The sequence below is a fragment of the Dasypus novemcinctus genome, chromosome 21 (assembly GCF_030445035.2).
Source record: "Dasypus novemcinctus isolate mDasNov1 chromosome 21, mDasNov1.1.hap2, whole genome shotgun sequence".
Taxonomy (NCBI): Eukaryota; Metazoa; Chordata; class Mammalia; order Cingulata; family Dasypodidae; genus Dasypus; species Dasypus novemcinctus.
In genome coordinates this window covers 41,976,829-41,999,003 of record NC_080693.1, presented here as the reverse complement: position 1 = coordinate 41,999,003, position 22,175 = coordinate 41,976,829, and the positions used below count along the sequence as shown (strand labels likewise).

At 41.9% G+C, this 22,175-nt stretch overlaps 1 protein-coding gene across 18 annotated transcripts in view; it reads right to left on the bottom strand.

Annotated features, from left to right (window-relative positions):
* The window catches only part of SYNRG (synergin gamma), a 119,965-nt gene that overhangs the window by 24,210 nt on the left and 73,580 nt on the right, over positions 1-22,175 (bottom strand). For all 18 annotated transcript variants that reach the window (XR_011646837.1, XR_011646835.1, XR_011646836.1 and 15 more), the window contains 3 exons: positions 21,864-21,917; positions 20,388-20,484; positions 7,493-7,641 (listed from right to left, as the gene is read on the bottom strand). Coding sequence is in view for 12 of the 18 variants with exons in the window: in XM_058283196.2 (XP_058139179.1) it covers positions 7,493-7,641; positions 20,388-20,484; positions 21,864-21,917 (300 nt within the window). In the remaining 6 variants the exon portion in view is untranslated. The remainder of the gene's footprint in view (positions 1-7,492; positions 7,642-20,387; positions 20,485-21,863; positions 21,918-22,175) is intronic.

Here is a 22,175-nt window from a genome sequence, read left to right as displayed (position 1 = left end):
CATAATCACATCTGCAAACTCCCTTTTACCATATATGGTAACACAGGGTCTGGGGATTAGGACATAAGCATCTTTGAGGGACCATTACTTTATCTACCATGCCCTCTTCCTGTCAACTGTGGATAGTCATACAAAGATATGGTGAAGATTCTCTCTCTCAAATACCGGCAAGATGACAAAATACTATTAAAAATAAACTAAAAAAAACAAAAAATTGTTCTCCTGATATGCCACAGTAATAGGAGGTACTCAGAAATTCACTGCTAATTTCCCATTGAACAGGGGTACAAAAGAATTTTTTTTTTAAGATTTATTTTTTATTTCTCTCCCCTTCCCCGCCACCCTTCTGCCCCCAGTTGTCTGCTCTGTGTCCATTTGCTGTCTGTTCTTCTGTGTCCACTTGTATTCTTGTCAGTGGCACCTGGAATCTGTGTTTCTTTGTTGCATCATCTTGTTGTGTCAGCTCTCCATGTGTGCAGTGCCATTCCTGGGCAGGCTGCGCTTTTTACGCATGGGGTGGCTCTCCTTACGGGGTGTGCTCCTTGCGCGTGGGGCTCCCTTACATGGGGGACACCCCTGTGTGGCACAGCACTCCTTGTGCGCATCAGCACTGCACATGGGCCTGCTCCACACGGATCAAGGAGGCCCTGGGTTTGAACCTTGGACCTCCCATGTGGTAGGCGGATGCCCTACCCATTGGGCCAAATCCGCTTCCCCAAAAGAATTTGTATTACACTGAGGATAATATTAGAATCAAAGAGTCTGTGCGATTTTTAACTCCAGAGAGTAACAGTCCTTTCTTTTAGATTTTATATGGCAAAAATTGATTAGTTTTGTTTTCCAGGATTGAATTCTTTTCTTGTTTCAAACCTGCTGAGCTTCAACCCACATCCACAAGATAAACCCTTAGGTAACAATTCACTCAGAGAACTTAACCATCAGAGTACCTCATATCTCACTAAAATAGATGATTTTTTTAAAAAAGATGTATTTATTTTATTTATTTATCTTCCCTCTTTCCCTTCTCCCACCCTGCTGTTTTTGCTGTCTGTGTTGTCTTCTCATTTTCTCTCCTCTAGGATTAACCGTGATTCAATCCTGGAGATTCCTGATGTGGAAAAAGTTTCCCTGTCAATTGTGCCACCTCAGTTCCTGGTTTCTGCTGCGCTTCACCTTGACTTTCTCCTTGTCTCTCTTTAGTTGCATCATCATCTTGCTGTGTGACACACTTGCACAGGCACTGGCTCACCACGTGGGCACTCGTGCAGGCACTAGCTCACCGGGTGTGCACTTGTGCTCCCCATGTGGGCACTCGTGCTCACTGGCTTGCCACATGGGCACACTTCCTCTTCTTCTTTTCACCAAGAGGACCCAGGGATCAAATCCAGGTCCTCCTATATGGTAGGCAGAAGCTCTATCACTTGAGCCACATCCATGTCCCAAAATAGATGGTTTTCACCTCCTGAGAAAGAACAGTTCTCTCCAAGTCTGTGCCCAGAGGAGATGGTCTACCACAAGAGGGAGTCTTAGTCCACGGATAAAAGGAGTACTAAAGGGAAAGAGTGACATGAAACTTTGCCAGTATAAATTTCAACTTAAATAAAAATTAAGGAGTCACAATTTGGAGTTTGCTCTGCTCTCCTTAGCCCAAGCAGCACTGCTATGATGCAGCACTTTTATTCTGGGACTTTTTCACTGGAGAAAAGTAATGCAGATGCCTTTTGATCGTAGTAGTCTAATGGAGTCTTCATGGAAGAAGAAAGTCTTTTTCAGTAGTATCTTAGAAGCAGAAAAGATCTTAGAAGGTGAATGGATTTTGAAACAATGATGTAGATTCAAATCTCAGATTTGTCAATTTCAGGCAATTTTTCATCTTCTCTGAGCTTCTTCTTCACCTATAAAACTGGGGATTACACTATTGATAGTGTATACACTATCAATACACTATAGGATAACAATCCTATGAGGTCCAAATGAGAATGAATATAAAGCATATAGCACAACGCCTGGCAGGTCTTCGGTGAAAAATAAATGGTAACTGTTATTAGTAACAGTAATGGAAACAGTGAGTATGAGTGTGGCAATGTGTTTCATCTACTTAAAACCAACCAATTTGTGAAGACTTAAATACTTAACATGCAATCTCAATAAACATGCCTAAATATAGTAATGATCCCCATGCTTTGAGCCTCTAATCCAGAGAACCTGAAGTCTATATAGGTTTGTTACCACTGAACTGATTTACAGAGATGATGGTTTGTGCATCATTTACCCTTATGAGTATATTCTTATCAGTTCTTTTACAATAAAGTCATCTTCATGAAAACTCACACCCTAAACTTTCTCTGTAGATTGTATGTTATTCTTCATGTAGTGGTTTATTCAAGTAAGTTTTTTAAAAAGATTTATTTATTTTTATTTCTCTCCTCTCCCCTCCCACCCCCTCCATTGTCTGCTCTTTTGTCCACTCGCTGTGTGTTCTTCTGTGTCTGCTTGTACCCTCGGTGGCACTGGGAACATGTGTCTCTTTTTTGTTGCGTCATCTTGCTGCTTCAGCTCTCTGTGTATGTGGCGCCACTCCTGGGTGGGCTGCACTTTTTTTCCATGCAGGGCAGCTCTCCTTGCAGGGCAAACTTCTTGGACATGGGGCAGCCCCACACAGGGGCGGCCCTGCATGGCATGGCACTCCTGCGTGCAGCAGCTCTGCACATGGCCCAGCTCACCACACAGGTCAGGAAGCCCTGGGTATTGAACCCTGGACCTTCCCATATGGTAGGTGGATGCTCCATCAGTTGAGCCACGTCCGCTTCCCTCAAGTAAGTTTTAAAGACCAAGGACCTACCGGTTATCAAATGGAAATAACATGGTTATAATCTAGAAAAATATCTGAGCAGAGAGTAAGTGCTATTGTGTCACAGCTGACCTAGAGAAAAAAGCAATTATAACTGGAAGAACATGAGCAATTAGAGAAATGAATAATCAGCAGTGTTCAGGCACAATTTGTGGTACACTCCTGTACTGTCAAGTTGCATACTAACTCATCTCCATTCCCTAACCTGGTGCCTAAAAAAAAAAAAGTCTGTAAAACCACTGTCTAGAATCTAGACATGTATTCTAAAAGAGGATTTTCATAATGAGAGTTTGAAGGAGAGAGCATGAATGCTTGCCCACTCTCTCTTTCTATCCTACCTTGCATTTTGCCAGATTAAAGGATTTAGAGCTACCATTATGTCAATAGGGCAACACTTCCTAGGTTAGATGGGCTAAACCAATAGTCTTTCCTCAAGATAACAAAAACCAAATTCCATGGCTTCCTTAAAAAGGCCAAAACAAAACTAATACTTGGTGGAAAAAATAACAGGGATTACCTCTAAGTGGTGTAATAACTAAGATGGAGCAGGAAGGGACTTTCTTGAAGAACAGATATATTCGAATCTTGAAAGGAGCATAAGTTCCAATGGGGGATGTATTTGTCAAAACTCACTGAATGATCTGACTAATAAAACTCGATGAATGATACAACTAAGGTTTTTGCATTTTATTGTATGTATATTTTACCTTAAGAGAAAAATGCTTGGAGGAGCAACCAAAGTTAGAAGGCAAGCCTTTCTCATGAACAGTTGTAGTGCTGTGGGAGTGTGGAAGTTTGGGAAGATGTACAAGGAAGAAACTGGCCTCCAGTTCCCCTGAGGAATGTAGTTACCTTGAGATATAAATATGCCACAGCAACCCAGGCCAGGATTTCCCCCAGTATTCTTTGCCCCAAAGTGAAAAGGACTAAACCATAAAGAGCTTGGTTAATGCAGCTGGTCTTTTACAGTACCTTTTCTTCAAAGGGCTCAAGGCAAGGAAAGATACGCTTTGGAATTACACCCATCTTTTTCTAATAGCACCCGAAGAGAAGAGATGGGTGGCTGATTTGAAGGTTTGTATATAAACCTAGTTTTCAAAGTGTTAGTTACCATGAGAACTGATTGCCCATGAGAACTGGCTGCCACCTAAACAAAAAACTTTACAATCTTAACAGAAAGAGGGAAGCTTTTAAGCTACTCTACTAGTCCTGAGGAATCAATAGGGGGGAAATGTACAGAAAACAACTTGACTGTTTATATCAAGTGCTACCAGCACAGGCTCCTATTGCTTCATCTCCTTAACCCCAATGCTCAATACCCCTCTCTCCAAGAAAGTTACCCACCCAACTCGCCCATTTCAAGGAAACAACAGTGGTCCTTGAAAAAGCAGACTCCCAACTTTTAGACTGAATCAAGTCCCTACCAAGATCTCTGTGTCTGTCTCCTCATCTGTAAAAAGTTGACTTTTGTTAGGATTAAATAAATCTATATAAAGAGTTATTTATTTCTTTTTCTAGGTACTGGGGCTGGGGATTGAACCCAGGACCTTGTATGTGGGAAGCCAGGGCTCAACCACTGAGCCACATCAGCTCCCTATAAAGAGTTTAGAAGCACATGGTAAAAGCACTCAGTAAAAGTTAGCTAATGATGAAGATGACGATATTCAGGCTGGTCTATACTAGCACAAGGTTAAGAAGCAGAAGATGATTGAATTAGGAGATACCTAGACACATACCAATCTCTGGATTCCTGATGATTGGTTTTAAATATCTTGTTGCTATAAAAACATAGAACAAATGGGTCTTGAGATAAGATCTTTGTAAGATGAGTAGAGAGTCTCTGAATAGCTGCAATGCTGGAAAAGCAAGGGTAAAAGACTGAACTCTATGGTAAACAACTGGTACTACATCCTTCTCTCTCAGCCGCATTATCAACTTCAAGTAGCTGGAACTTAGAAAGTAAATGCATAATTAATGCATTTCTGTGATGTAGAGAATACTGAACAGAATTCTAGCAGCTGGGAGAAAATTTGAATACAATTGTTAAAATCATGAAGCACAAAAATTTCATGGTACTTAGTTAAAAAAAAAAAAACCAATAAGGCTCAAAAAAGTAAAAAACCAAGAACAATAAGACCCACCAAATATATGTGTTAGAACACTAAGAAATAAGGACACAGCCCCCCTTTTAAAGAATAGAGAAGCTGGACAGCAAGAGACAAACCCACAATTATCAATAAGCATAGTAAATGCTATGATAGAGAAACATCCTATGGACTCACACAGAGGAAGGGTTTCAATTCAGATTGAAGGGGTCTTAGAATTACTTCAGGGCAAAGGATGCAAAGTCCTAAGGGAAAAGCAGCCTAAAAGAGAAAGAGAGGCAAAGGTGGTTCAAGCGATGGAAAAGACCTCAGACACTGAGCTAAAGAATTTAAACTTGATGCTAAAAGACCAAGAAGAACCTACTGCAGGATTTTAAATGGTATTTAACTGACAAAATCAGACTTACATTTTAGAAAGAACAGCCTGGTAGTTGTATGCAGAAGAGATTAAAAGAGGAAGAGGGAAGCAGACTTGGCCCAATGGATAGGGCATCTGCCTACCACATGGGAGGTCCGCGGTTCAAACCCCGGGCCTCCTTGACCCGTGTGGAGCTGGCCCATGCACAGTGCTGATGGGCACAAGGAGTGCCCTGCTACGCAGCCGTGTCCCCCGCGTATGGGAGCCTCACACGCAAGGAGTGAGTCCCATAAGGAGAGCCGCCCAGAGCGAAAGAAAGTGCAGCCTGCCCAAGAATGGTGCCTCACACACAGAGAGATGACACAACAAGATTTGACACAGATTCCCGGTGCCACTGATAAGGATAGACGCAGTCACAGAAGAACACACAGCGAATGGACACAGAGAGCAGACTACTGGGGGGAGGGGGTAAGGGGAGAGAAATAAATAAATCTTTAAAAAAAAAAAAAGATGCTGGGAAGGCTGGGTAGCTCCCTGGCTATCAGTACAGGGCAGTAAGAATTGATTCCTACTAAGTGGCTGTAATCCTGTTCAAATGGATCACATAGTTAAGTGTGAAAAAAAGCTATTAGAAAATGGAATAGCATATTTATTCCAGCTGTGGAAGGAAGATAAAGTTCTAACTATTGTGGAAATAAAGGATGTCATTAGAGACAAACTGAATAGGTATGAGAATATATTTTAAAAATTTTGCCCAAGAAATGTAAAAAAAAAAAAGGGACATAAACAGAAGAGAAAAAAACAAACCGATAAAAGCTTACTAGTCAATATATATACTTAAACTATTATAAATACTTAAGATGAATAACCATATTCCATTTAATAAGTGATCAAGAGATAATTATTTTATACAGAAAGGAAAAAGTAATAGTAAATGATCATCTGGAACACTGCAAAGCCTTTCCAGAAATTAAAGAAATATAAATTAAAAAATAGAGGAAAATTTCAAAAAAAGGATCATTATATACTTGTTAAATTAGGAAACTGACCAAGAAAGCTAGAGAAATGCATACTTATATATTGCTGGTAGGACTGTCAATTAGTCCAACATATTTGGAAAGTCATCCACCAAATTTATCCAGTACTTTATATGTATGCATGCACGTATGTACATGTGCATGCAGTTTTATACACTCTGACCTCATAAGTCCCCTTTGAGGAACATATCCCAGAAAAGGGGGAGTCATTTGTTTAAAGTCAGTCATACTAGAACTATTCATAACAGGAAAAAATGAAAATAATCCAAGAATCTAATAAAAGTAAAAAGGCTAAGTGAATCACAGGAAAACAACAAGACTGTATTATATCGTGTTTTAAAAGGACATATAGGGAAGCAATTGGGCTCCCCTCTCCCATATGGGGGGTCCCGGGTTCAGTTCCTGGGGCCTCCATGGTGGAAGTGAGCTGGCCCATGTAGAAAGCTGGTACAGCAAGATGACACAACAAAGACACAGAGGAGAGACAATGGGAGACACAGCAAACCAGGGAGCTGAGGTGGCTTGGGTGATTGAGTTTCTCTCTCACAGTGAAAAGTCCTGGGATCAGTTCCCGGGTGCCTCCTAAAGAGAAGACCAGAAGAGAAGACAACCAGACACAGAGAGCACACAGCGAATGGACACAGAGAAGACAATGAGCACAAAAACAGAATGGGGCGGGGGGGGGGGGAGGAGAGAGAGGGGATAAAATTAATAAATTTTTTTTGAAAAAGGACATATATTGGGACATAAACATAAATAACTAGAATTGGGAGGAAAGGAACTCAAATCAATGCTGGACAAAGCACGCATATATGTGTACAAATCCAGAAGATAGAGTGTTTTCCTATATTCTTATTTATTTTTTAGAAGGTACCGGGGATTGAAACCAGGATGCCATACATGCGAAACACGTGCTCAACCACTGAGCTACACCCCACTCCTACTCTTATTTTTCAGGTACGGTGGCCCTTGGAGCTATCCAGAAGCCAACCGGGTACAAATGTCATCTCCCTCCTTTCACATAACATGATCCAGGAGGCACCTTCACCCTCCACTAAGTGCTATCATTGGAATATATATCCTGGCTTTGCAACTTGGGTTTCTGGAAAGAAGCCAATGCTGAAATGTCGAATGGGCTTACCGTGAGTGTGGCAAGTGACATGAAGCTGATCAAGTTATTCCACACTTTATCAATGTCCTTCAGCAACTGCTGGAGTTTCTCACTGCACACTGCAGTGGCCTTTATCCCCAGCTCCACACGTTTGGTTACCCTGTATACCTCAACAACACCTGGCAGGGTGAGAGAACAGAGTTAGGTATTAAAAGTAAAGAGGGGGAAGTGGATGTGGCTCAAGCATTTGGGTGCCCACCTACCACATGGGAGGTCCTGGGTTGCTTCCTGGTGCTTCCTAGAAAAGAAGAGCAAGACAGCACGCTGACCCGATGGGCTGGCATGACAAGCTGACACAACAAGATGACGCAAAGAGGAAACACAATGAGAGACACAACAAAGAAGGCAGTGGAGGTGGCTCAAGTGATTGAGGGCCTCTTTCCCACATGGGAGGACCTGGGTTTGGTTCCCAGTGCCTCCTAAAGAAAAAAAAGTTGAGCAGACACAGAGAGCACACAATGAATGGGCAGAGAAAGCAGACAGTGAGTACAAACAATGGGGTGGGTGGGGGGAGAAAAAAATAAATAAATCTTTTTTTTTTAAAGTGAAGAGGAAGAGATGAACAAGACAAGGAAGCATTATTACTCACTAATACCTTTGTTAGAATTAAGAAATATAACTAGACAGAGGAGAAATTAATACTGCTTGGGACCAACCCACGGAGCACTGAGGGCCCTCAGTGCTCCAGTACAGCTTACTGGTAACAGCATGACTCTGGAGCTACACTGCCTGGGTTCAATCCCAGCTCTGCCACTTAGTAGCTATATAACCTTAGGCAAGTTGCTTAACCTCTCTGTGCCTCAACTTCCTCATCTATAAAATTGGGATAATAATTGTACTGTTTCTCCTCAAAGGGTTGTTGAGGGGATTAGACAAGTTAATACATGTAATTGCTTAGAACAGTGCCTGGAAAACAGTAAACATTAAGTATTATGTAAGAATTAGCCATTATTTTTCTGGCTTTATGAGTCCAACTGTTTGAATTTGGGAAATCTCATTAAAACTGGCTGAAAACAGGATTATTAAAAGTTTAGAAGTTAAATGTAAATATCATGCAAAGAAATAACTCATCCCTCTGAATTCCCAGTGATTTACAAGCTCTGGCTTCACATAGCTTTTATACACTTAACAGGACACAGAACGGTTCTTGACTGAACTTTTCAAGAAAAGATGATAGGTGCCAAGTACCTCCATATTCTAAAGACAGCTTCAAGACACATCCCTACCCATCGCCAGCCCCTTCCCCCAGCCTCTATTAAGAGAAGACTGAAAGAACTCCAGGGGGTCTTCAGAATGCAATGTCATGCCTTGTGTACAGCATTAGAGCTTTTCTTCTTCCTTCCCCAGAGTAGAGACAGGGCTTGTTGTCCATCTTAAGCCAAGTGAGGGGGGCTTCTGAAAGACTCTCCTGTAGAGATCAGGCAACCTACTAGAAGGGAACACCAGGCAACCTACTAGAAGGGAACACTAGGCATCCCATTTCCTGGCAGGTATCTGCTTATGCCCTAGAGTTGTGACTATTGGAGAAGGAAAAGAGGAACCAGCATGAGGAGGCAGGCATAAAGGAAAGACCTCATCCCTTCGCTATTGATCCATTCAACTATTTTTGAGTACCTAGAACAACAGGTAAACCATATAAAATATTACAGGTGAGAAATCCAGCAAGGAAGGGGATAGGAGTTGGGGAGAAGGAATACAGTTTTGAGAAAAGGAAGCTAGGGAGGGCTTCACTTCAAAGGTGGCATTTGAGTAAAGATCTGAAAAAGTCCAGCACATGTGGCTCTGACCATGGGCCAAGTCCAAGTTTGGGGAGGAAAGGAACACTGAATGAAACAAAGAATGAGATTTTAAGGCATACAGGGATGCTTAATAGCTGAAGGTGGCCAGTAAATTAAGGAATCTGTCATTAAGGTTTGGAGAGGAAGAATCCAGAGCCTGGTAAGGCACTGACTGGAGACAAAAGGATTAAATTTTTATGCCTCGCCTAATTCAGACTCTTTGATGAACCAGTTAACAGAGATGCAATTTCACAGTATTGCTGTTATATGTATAATAAGGACTAGGAAACTTAGCCATAGAGATCTTAAATCCAACAGTTGTTAACTGCCTGTGAATTAAGTGCCCTATCTGCAAATGCAGATACTAAGTGAAGTCATATGTTCCTTGAGAGATCTAGATTAAAATATTTAACATAAGGGAAAACTGAAAATAATATAAAATGCCATGATTTTAAAAAATAAAACAGAAGTTTAAAATGTCAGAGGACTTCCGGCAAGATGGTGGCTGAGTGAGCTTGCCTTGCCGTCTCTCCTGGGAAGAGGCAGCTGGGCGCTGCCGGAGGTTCTCTGGGACCAGGCTTTTTCGGGATTTTTGCAGGGCAGGAAGTGTCTGGACATTGATTTGGTGGGAAGGTAATGGAGAGGATTGGTCTATAAGATACAATTTGGGTTCTATTGCCCGGAGGTGAGATCTGCACACGGGTTGCTCCCTCCTTGGGGGTGGGTGGAGCCGCGGAACCCGCACTGCGGCCGCGCTTTTTGGTGGCTCTGCGGTGTTGGGGAATTCGCGAGTCCTGGGCGGGCTGTTGGGGGGTTGACGGGACGGGACGCCTTTGAGGATCGATTTGGGGAGACAGACAGTGTTTTATTGTGAAGCGGGGGAATTTTTGATTGCGGACACAAATAATAGCGCTTCCGCCTGGAGCCCTGCCCCCACAGCCCGGCTGCCAATCTGCAATGGAATCAGAGTGTTGGCAATAAAGGGACGTAATTGGGAGGTTGTTACAGGGTGCGGCGAGGGAGGGGGACACGTCTGGAAGCCGATTGGGGAATATTTTGCGAAGCTTGGGAATTCCGGTTGTGGAATCTGTTTTCGGCATTTCCAACTGGAGCCCAACCCATGGGCCGGGCTCCGGTGCTGCGTCATTAAATTGGCTGCGGTGTAGAGGCGCCCCCAGGTGGCCGTTTTGTGGGATCATAGGGTGGGAGCGGTCCAAAAGCTGAACTGACGAAATATCCACAAAAATAAACCCTAGTGAGTAAGTGAATTGCAGGGTTCAAACATAATATAGAGTTTGCGGATCTGACTTCCCCCATAGGGCTGGCACCCAGCTGTGGGGATCCCTGAGGGCTGTGTTACACTGCGGGGCTCCTAGGCTTCCTGTTGACCAGATTAGAGGTTGCCAGGTGTGAATCCCCTAAACTCTGGTGGCCCACACCCCAGAGACTCACACCTCTTGAGTCTTCAATATCTCAGACGTTCCACCCCTGAATCCATCACGCCCTGAGGTCCATCTGAGGTCCTTGAATGGCCTAGCCTTCAACGTTTGCATTTTTTCTTTACCGTTTCATTTTGTTTTGTTTTTATTTTCATTTTATCTTATTTTTTACTTTTTTTAATGTCCTGATTGCTAATATTGCATTATCCCCTAGTCTTTTCTCCCAGCTTATCCCGCAAAGTCTTTTTTTTTTATTCAGTTATTTAGGGTTTTTTTTTGTTGTTGTTGTAGTTGGTGTTGCAATTGTGGTTCGCATGTATCTGTTTTTTTCTTACCCCTACCTGTTCCCCACCCTTTGCCCACCCCCCTTTTTCTTTTTTCCTTTCTTCTCTTTCTTTTTTTTTTTTTCAGTTTTTATTTTTTCTTTTTCTGTTTTTGCTCTCCCTCTTATCCCTCATTTTCTACTTATTTTATTTTAACTCAATTTTACAATAGGTGCTGCAGGGAACACCTCACATTTGCTGGGTTCTCTCATCCTCCACTGCCTCATTTCTAAGTGAACTGATTTAGGCTACCTACACTATCCCCTTTCACCTACATCTTGATATCCACCATCATCTACTGTCTCTCCTATATTCCACCTCCCATCTCCCTTTCTTTGATCCACAAAGTATTTAACTCTTAATTCCTAATACCCTTGTTTTGTTTTCTGTCTGTTATCCAGTCTTGAAACTATTACCTTTCTTTTCTCTTTCCCTCTCTCATGAAAACAATAGCTTTTTAGCTCATACCATATTCCTCCCATATTCAGTCAGCTACCTCATAATAGGTACTCTACCTACTACTATAACTCTACACAATTTTACATGAATCTAACCTCCATCCTCCCAGATCTCATATTCTTGCTTTGTTAACATATATCACCAATACTACCTTACACTTGCTTACACAATTACCTTTCCCCGGCACTAATACTTTCCTGTAAAGTGAACGTAACCAGCAACAAGAAATTAGAATAAGAAGAACAAAGTGACAAAGAGAAGATATAACACTTACGCAAAAACAACAGCTAATTAATCTCTAAGAGTAGACAAAGAAGCTAAGGAACTGATTAAACCCGTCAAGATAAAATGATGACCAGACAGCAACAAAAACCTACAAACCAAACCAGTAATCAGGAAAACATGGCTGAATCGAATCAACAAACTAAAAATCAGGAAGGGGAACAGAACTTCGCTCAAGCAATGAAAGATTTCAGAACATTTATCACCGACAAATTTGATGAAGTAATGAAAGAGGTTAACAACATGAAGACAACACTCAGAGGGGAAATTGCAGACATATGCAAAAAGATAACAGATATGATGGGAATGAACACCACAGTTCAAGAAATCAAAAATACACTTGCAGCAAATATCAGCAGACTAGAAGAGGCAGAGCAGAGAATTAGTGATGTGGAAGACAGTACATCAGAAATCAAACAGATAGTAGAAGGGGTCGATAAAAAGATAGAAAAAATCCAGCTAGGACTTAGGGACCTGAATGACAATGCAAAACGCTCAAACATACGTATTATAGGCATTCCAGAAGGAGAAGAGAAGGGAAAGGGGTCAGAAGGAGTGTTGCAGGAAATAATGGCTGAAAACTTCCCAAATCTAATGAAAGAGACAGATGTACATATCCAAGAAGCACAGCGCACTCCACTAGTCATAAACCCCAACAGGCCCACCCCAAGACACATACTTGTCAAATTATCCAATGCTCAAGACAAAGAGAAAATCCTAAAAGCAGCAAGAGAAAAGAAAACCAATACATACAAGGGAAGCTCCATAAGATTAAGTGCTGATTTCTCATCTGAAACCATGGAGGCAAGAAGGCAGTGGTATGATATAATCAAAGTACTAAAGGAAAAAAATTTCCAACCAAGAATACTCTATACAGCTAAACTAGCATTCAAAAATGATGGAGAGTTCAAAATATTCGCAGATAAACAGAAACTGAAAGAGTATACCAACAAGAAACCTCCCCTTCAAGAAATTCTAAAGGGAGTTCTGCAGGAAGAAAGGAAAAAACAGGACAGGCAGAGTTGGAGGAGAGTATAAGAGCAACAAAAAAAGACAAAAATAGAAGGGAAAAAAAAAAACAAACAAAATATGACAAACACAAATCCAATCAAAATATGGCTAACACAAATAATTCCTTGAAAGTAATAACATTGAATGTCAACGGATTAAACTCACCTATCAAAAGATTCAGACTGGGACACTGGATAAGGAAATATGGCCCATCCGTATGCTGTCTACAAGAGACACATCTTAGACCCAGAGATGCATGGAGATTGAAAGTGAATGGCTGGAAAACAATCACACAAGCAAACAATAACCAAAAAAAGGCAGGAGTAGCTATATTAATATCAGACAAAATAGACTTTAAAGGTGAAACAATTCTGAGAGACAAAGAAGGATACTACATTTTAGTGAAAGGGAAAATCTGTCAAGAAGATCAAACAATCATAAATATTTATGCTCCTAACAAGGATGCCTCTAAATATGTGAGGCAAACGCTGGAAAAACTAAGTGAAACAATAGATGCATCTACAATTGTAGTGGGGGATTTTAATACACCACTATCTACCTTGGACAGAACATCTCAAAAGAGAATCACTAAAGAAACAAAACACTTGAACAGTATATTAGAGGAGCTGGATCTAAAAGACATATATAGATCATTACACCCAAACACAGCAGGATATACATTTTTCTCAAGTGCACATGGATCATTCTCCAAGATAGACCATATGCTAGGCCACAAAGAAAAGCTTAATGAATTCAGAAAGATTGAAATCATACAAAACAATATCTCTGACCACAGTGGAGTCAAGCTGGAAATTTGCAAGGGACAGGGCCGAGGTTTCACACCACTATTTGGAAATTAAACAGCACAATCTTAGAAAAACAGTGGGTCAAAGAGGAAATATCAAAAGAAATCAATGACTACCTTGAAACAAATGATAATGATAACACAACATACCAAAATTTATAGGATGCAGCAAAAGCAGTACTAAGAGGGAAATTTATAGCTATAAATTCATATATCAAAAAAGAAGAAAGAGCAAAAATTGAAGGACTAACTGCACATTTGAAGGAATTAGAAAAACAACAACAAAGTAACCCAACAGTGTCCCCGTCTCCTTCCTGCCCAGTATTGGCAGCCGGCACTGCCCCTCCTTCTCCCCTTCTCCGTCTTCCGCCTAGCCGTTATCTAGACAGCCCACACTTTCCCCTTCCCCTCCCTTGCTCCTAACCTCTTAGCCAGCTTACTGTCCAGTAACCGCCTACGCAAGCAACAGCACCCGCCGGCACCATTCAAGTCCCTTTATGTATCCCTAGACCCTATAAAACCATGTCCCCTTCAACAATAAAGTAGACTTGTGCCTAGACCTTGTCTCCGTGGTATTCTTGCTTGCACCGCACGTCCCCCATGCCTGAGCGGAGAGAGCGAGGGCCCAACGGCTTCGTGCCGAACCCCCTCCTCTCCTTCGACCGCGAGGCAGCCCCCGTCCGGAGAGCCCGCCCGGCCAACCGCGCTGACCCTCCCGGAGGCCCGCCGCTGCCCGCACAACAGGAAGAAGAAGGAAGGAAATAACAAAGATAAGAGCAGAACTAAATGAAATAGAAAATAAGAAAGCACTTGAAAAGATAAACAAGACCAAGAGCTGGTTTTTTGAGAAGATCAACAAAATTGACAAACCTTTAGCGAGCCTAACAAAGAAAAAAAGAGAGAAGATGCAAATACACAAAGTAAGAAATGAGAATGGCGATATCACCACTGACCCCACAGAAATAAAGACTATCATAAGAGGATACTTTGAAAAACTATATTCCAACAAAAATGACAATTTAGAGGAAATGGACAAATTCCTAGAAACAAATAAGCAACCCATATGACGAAAGAAGAAATTGATGATCTTAACAAACCAATCACAAGCAGAGAGATAGAATCAGTCATTAAAAATCTCCCAACTAAGAAGAGCCCAGGGCCAGACGGCTTCACAGGTGAATTCTACAAAACATTCCAGAAAGAACTAACACCCATCCTGCTGAAACTATTCCAAAAAATCGAAACAGAAGGAACATTGCCGAACTCCTTCTATGATGCCAACATTACCCTAGTACCAAAGCCAAACAAAGATACCACAAGAAAGGAAAATTACAGACCAATTTCTCTAATGAACCTAGACGCAAAAATACTTAACAAAATACTTGCTAATCGTATCCAACAACACATTAAACGAATTATACACCACGACGAAGTGGGATTTATTCCAGGTATGCAAGGATGGTTCAACATAAGAAAATCAATCAATGTAATACACCATATAAACAGATTGAAGGAAAAAAATCACAAGATTATATCTATAGATGCAGAAAAAGCATTTGACAAAATACAGCACCCTTTCTTGATAAAAACACTCCAAAAGATTGGAATACAAGGAAATTTTTTGAACATGATAAAGAGTATATACGAAAAACCTAAAGCCAACATTGTTTACAATGGAGAAATCCTAAAATCCTTCCCTCTAAACTCAGGAACAAGACAAGGATGCCCATTGTCTCCGCTCCTATTTAACATTGTCTTAGAAGTACTTGCTCGAGCACTGAGGCAAGAACCAGATATAAAAGGCATTCAAATCGGAAAGGAAGAAGTCAAAATTTCACTATTTGCAGATGACGTGATCCTATACATAGAAAACCCTGAGAGATCTATAACAAAGCTTCTAGAACTCATAAATGAGTTTAGTAAAGTCACAGGTTATAAGATCAATGCGCAAAAATCGGTAGCATTTCTGTACACCAGTAATGAGCAAGATCAGGAGGAAATCAAGAAACAAATACCATTCACAATAGTAAATAAAAAAATCAAATACTTAGGAATAAATTTAACTAAAGAGGTAAAAAACTTATACACCGAGAACTATACAAGACTGTTCAAGGAAATCAAAGAAGGGAAACGGACTTTGGCCCAGTGGTTAGGGCGTCCGTCTACCATATGGGAGGTCCACGGTTCAAACCCCGGGCCTCCTTGACCCGTGTGGAGCTGGCCATGCGCAGTGCTGATGCGCGCAAGGAGTGCCGCGCCACGCAAGGGTGTCCCCCGCGTGGGGGAGCCCCACGCGCAAGGAGTGTGCCCGTGAGGAAAGCCGCCCAGCGTGAAAAGAAAGAGCAGCCTGCCCAGGAATGGCGCTGCCCACACTTCCCGTGCTGCTGATGACAACAGAAGCGGACAAAGAAACAAGACACAGCAAATAGACACCGAGAACAGACAACCAGGGGAGGGGGGGAAATTAAATAAATAAATAAATCTTTAAAAAAAAAAAAAAAAAAAAAAAAAAGGAAATCAAAGAAGACCTAAATAAATGGAAGAATATTCCTTGTTCATGGATAGGAAGACTGAATATTATTAAGATGTCTATCCTACCAAAACTGATCTACACATTCAATGCAATCCCAATAAAAATCAACACAGCTTTCCTTAAGGAACTAGAAAAACTAACTATGAAATTTATTTGGAAAGGAAAGAGACCCCGAATAGCCAAAGACATACTGAAAAAGAAAAACGAAATTGGAGGAATCACACTACCTGACTTCAAAACATACTACAAAGCTACAGTAGTGAAAACAGCATGGTATTGGCATAAGGAGAGACACACAGACGAATGGAATCGAATTGAAAGCTCAGATATAGAACCTCACATATATAGCAATATAGTATTCGATAAAGCCATCAAACCCTCTCAACTGGGAGAGAGTGGCCTATTCAACAAATGGTGCCTGGAGAACTGGATAGCCATATGTAGAAGAATGAAAGAGGATTACCATCTCACACCTTATACAAAGATCAACTCAAGATGGATCAAAGACCTAAATATAAGAGCCAAGACCATAAAAACCTTGGAAAGCAGTGTAGGGAAACATCTACCGGACCTTGTAATAGGAAATGGATTCATGAATATCACACCAAAAGCACGAGCAGCAAAAGAACTAATAGATAAATGGGACTTCCTCAAAATTAAATCCTTCTGCACCTCAAAGGAGTTTGTCAAGAAAGTAAAAAGGGAGCCAACACAGTGGGAGAAAATATTTGGCAACCATATATCTGATAAGAAATTTATAACTTGCATATATAAAGAACTCATATATCTTGAAAATAAAAAAATAAACAACCCATTTAAAAAATGGGAAAAAGATTTAAACAGACACTTCTCCAACGAAGAAATACAAATGGCTAAAAAGCACATGAAAAAATGCTCCAAATCTCTAGCTATCAGGGAAATGCAAATCAAAACTACAGTGAGATACCATCTTACTCCCATAAGATTGGCAGCTATGAAAAAAACAGAATACAAATGCTGGAGAGGATGTGAAGAAAGGGGAACACTCATCCACTGCTGGTGGGAATGCAGAAGGATCCAACCATTCTGGAGGACAGTTTGGCGGTTTTTCAAAAAACTAACCATAGATTTGCCATATGACCCAGCAATACCACTGCTGGGTATATACCCAGCAGAACTGAAAACAAGGACACAAACCGATATATGTACACCAATGTTCATAGCAGCATTGCTCACTATCGCCAAAAGTTGGAATCAACCCAAATGCCCATCAACAGATGAGTGGATCAATAAAATGTGGTATATACACACAATGGAATACTACTCGGCTGTAAGAACAAATACACTACAAACACATGTGATAACATGGATGAAACTTGAGAACCTTATGTTGAGTGAAGCAACCCAGGCATTGAAGGACAAATACTACATGAACTCAATGATATGAAATAAGAAAACTGCCTCAGAGAGCTAGAGACTGAACGATAGGCTTACAGGAAATTGGGGGGTGGAGGAAGGATGTGAGCCGACGTCTGCAGGGGTGGAATTTATGATGAGCTGGCGGTAAGTATGAACACAAAGAAGAGATAAAATGGGGGTAAGGGGTTGCCTTTGGGTGGGGCTTTGCGGGTTTGAGGGGGGGCTGGGGATGGGCGTATGGGTAATAGTGCCCAAAAGTGGGGGGAGGGAGGGGTAGCATACGAACATAGGAGAGTGTCAGGTGCTGGTCGAGAGTAAAATGCTGAGAAAATCACATCAAAATATAATTAAGATGGTTGCCTGTTTAGGATGCTCGGAGGGGATGGTCGGATGCGAGACGGGCTCCTGGGGAATGTCTGAATGCTCACTTTGCCAGAGTGGGTGGTACCATTGGGTAGAGACCCAAATAATGAGAGTGGGGGTGGACCCACATCCTGGGGAGGACTAATGCCATCAGATAGAGGGAACTGTATCTCTCGAGAGAAAGGGTGGCTCCCAGGGCATTGGGGTAGTTGAGCAAGTTAGGCCCTGAACACTGTTGACAGTATCTCTGGACGGGGCTCCTCAGGAAATGGAGGTTGGCTGTCGCTGTGGGCACCAAGGGGAGGGGAAAATGGATGTTAAATGTGTGGAACCAAAGTAAATGTGGGGTAAGGGAGGAGTTTCACGAGAGTACACAAGGATGGATATAAAACATGTAATATTACACCATAAACATATAGGGGACGACAGACTAATAAAGTAAACCACAATGTAAAACACAGGGTAACTAAAAATTTAGAAAACTGTATATCCTAAAGTATGGAACACAATGTAAGCACGGATGTCACCTTGTTTGAAAGCTATTGTCTCAGAGTCTGTACATCACTTTAAGTAAATATGATATGAATAAGTTATAAGAATATCGCTGTGGAAGGGAAAAGGTTTAATGGTAGATGTGGGGGAGTACTGTATATTGTATATATGAATTACTGTGGACTAGGGCCCTTGTGAAGAGAAGTTCAATAATTAGGGAAAAAAAAAGAAAAAGATAGGATGTAGAATTTTTCCAAGTCAACACGTATTCTATATCTAACCTTTAAACCCATCGCTATATGCCATCTTACTAGTAAGGGAAACTGACATTATATTGGGCTTCAATTTTCAGGAAGTTTTGGATCACAGAGTGGTTCAACAATGGCAGTGGAGGAATACTGGTATAGGATACTATCAACAGGTGATATATGGCTGACAGGGAGCTGTATAGGGCATATGTCCAGGGTGCATGGTAATGTTTGGATATACTCATAGTGGCAACAATTAAAAACTACAGCTGGGGGGGTACTGAGTTCCTGGCCGGGGGTGCTCTGTCGTGGTCCCTAGGGGAACAGCAGCAATCCCCCAGGTGCAACGGTAAGGATCAGGAAGGAATGAGGGTCCAACAGGGAGAGCATGATACTAATGACTATGCTTGTGAGCCTATATGCCTGAAATAAGAACAAGGCCTAGAGCAGCACTGTGCCTGGGAATTTCCTCCTGACAGCCTTCATGTTACTCAAATGTGGCCAGTCTCGAAGCCAAACTCAGCATGTAGATGCAGTGCATTCCCCCCAGCGTGGGACACGACACCCAGGGATGAGCCTCCCTGGCACTGAGGGATCACTACCAAATACCAGCTGAAGATGGAACTAGAAAATGACCTTGAATTAAAGGTTCAATGCGGATCAGCAGAATATCCCTGTCTACATATAACAACATGACTATAAAATGCTGTTTGACCTAATGTAAGGGGGAAATGGAAAGCAGAAATGAGTTTATATGGCTACGAGTCTCTAAAAAAGAGTCTGGAGGCTGTCAGAAGGATTGCCCCTGTGCACAGCTGAGCAGAGTCTGGGAGACAGATGGAGTGGATGCAATCCCCAGGTGTTGGTTCCTTTGAGGGCTAAAGAGACCCACGGGTTCTATGGTCATGGCAGACGGGGTTCACTGCCATGTCAGATGGCCCTTCTTTGGAGCTGGTGTTTCTGCGTGATGAAACTGGACTCAGATGGGATCTCTTTTCATAAGACTTTCATCCTACTTTACTGGAATTGTAGTTGGTGTTGGGGTTTAAGAGATATTTAGGGGATTTGAATCTCTGGACTGACAATAGGATAGCCAGGCCCTGAGCATCAACAGACTCCAGCTCCTACAATCTGATTTATTGGACTCACCTCACTCAGCTAAGATGGAGTTGAAGAAGGACAACCACCACACCATGGAGCCTAGAGTGCCTACAACTGAAAGCAGGAGGATTGCATCCAGTATTCATGTGGAATCTGAGCCTCCTCCTGACATAGAGGTGCAACAGACGCAACCAATCCAAGGCCCACAGAGAAAAGGTGGCATTGGAATGGGAAAAGTAGACATGGTGGCTGATGGATATGGGGAATGGCAAGAAGAGATGAGATGTGGAGGCGCCTTTGGGACTTGGAGTTGCCCTGGATGGTGCTTCAGGGGCAATCACCGGACATTGTAAATCCTCCCAGGGCCCACTGGATGGAATGTGGGAGAGTATGGGCCATGATGTAGACCATTGACCATGAGGTGCAGAGATGCCCAAAGATGTACTTACCAAATGCAATGGATGTGTCATGATGAAGGGAGTGAGTGTTGCTGTGGGGGGAGTAGTGGGGTGGTGGTGGTGGGGTTGAATGGGACCTCATATAATTTTTTTTTTAATGTAATATTTTTACAAAATCAATAAAAAAAATAAAAAATAAATAAAAAAAATAAAAATAAAACATAAAAGAACTTACCTAATAAATATTCCATGCCTTGAGCTGACTGAATTACTTCTGTGCAAACAGAACTACTACTGATTCCATTTAAGGTATCATTTGCCTTCTTAATAACCTACAAAAAATGAAATCACAACTCTTACATAACCGAGAAAAGTCATTGCAAATCAATTTACTATTAGCAGAAAATCCAATCAAAAAAGTTAGGAGGTATGAAAAGGCATGACTGATTGATGTATGTATGTGACTGACTATGCTGAAACAAATATGAGCATTCAATTTTAATCCTAAAGAAACAATCTTCCCTTTCTTTGGGAAAGAAAAGACAGACGTTCATCCATGTAAATATTATTTTAATATAGGAGAGTTAATGATATCACTTTGTTTATTTATTTCTCCCACCCTCCCTCCATTGGCTGCTGTGTCTATTAGCTGTGTGTTCTTCTGTGTCTGCTTATATTCTCATTGGGCAGCTCTAGGAACTGATTCTGGAACCTTCCAGAGTGGGAGAGAGGTGATCATTCTCTTGTACCACCTCAGTTCCTTGGTTTGCTGTGTCTCTTATTAACTCTTCTCTGTGTCTCTTTTTGTTGCGTCATCTTGCTGCGTCAGCTCTCCACATGGGCCAGCACTCCTGTGTGGGGCAGCACTCCAGTGTGGGGCAGTATTCCATGCAGGCCAGCACTCCGCATAGGCCAGCTCGCCACATGGGTCAGCCTGCCTTCACCAGGAGGCCCGGATATCAAACCCTGGACCTCCTATATGGTAGACAGGAGCCCAATTGCTTGAACCATATCTGCTTCCCACTTTGTTATTTCTTAAACACAGTGGCAGATGAAGGGGCAATTGGCAAATGAGCCACTGTGTGCTATTATATATGTGAAAGAAGCCTCACTTAAGATGTATGACTTTCACAGAGTTTTACTTTACATGGGACCATTGTGGTAGGACTCTCCTAAAGTTTGCCTCTGTTCATTCAAATGAACCTAGGAGAAGGCAGAATGGGCACAAGAATGCATTGGGGGAAGCGGATGTGGCTCAACTGATAGAGTATCTGTCTACCATATGGAGGGTCCTGGGTTCGATCCCCAGGGCCTCCTGACCCGTGTGGTAAGCTGGCTCATGTGCAGTGCTGCTGCGTGCAAGGAGTGCTGTGCCACCCAGGGGCGCCCCTGTGTAGGGGTGCCCCATGTGCAAGGTGTGCATCCCACAAGGAGAGCCGCCCCACATGAAAAAAGCGCAGCCAGCCCAGGAGTGGCATTGCACACATGGAGAGCTGACGCAGCAAGATGATGCCAAAAAAAAAAAAAAAAGAGAGATGCAGATTCCCAGTGCTGCCTGATAATGCAAGTGGACGCAGAAGAACACACAGTGAATGGACAGTGAGAGCAGACAACAGGGGGAAGGGGAGAGAAATAAATAAAATATTAAAAAAAAAAAAAGAAGAAGAATGCATTGGCATACGTGTGAAGACCACAAAAGTGACATACTCACATCTAGGGCACTCCTCAGGCACCTCTGCCATTCATATGCATATCTCTCATTCTCCTGTGGATTTTATAAAAATATCTATATTAAATGGGCAGGCAGGGCATCCTCTATTTATGGTTTCTGTCAATCCAAAGAGCATGAGAAGACTTTTCTTTTTATTAAAATCACTCTAGTTCAAGCACACATTAATGATTATTTTAAATTATTAAAAAACATAACTGCAGACCACATGACCTGTGAATCTGAAGGAAATGTTTATAGCAGTCTCTATAAATGTGCCTCATAGGTTCCAATAACAGCATAAACCTTTCTTGA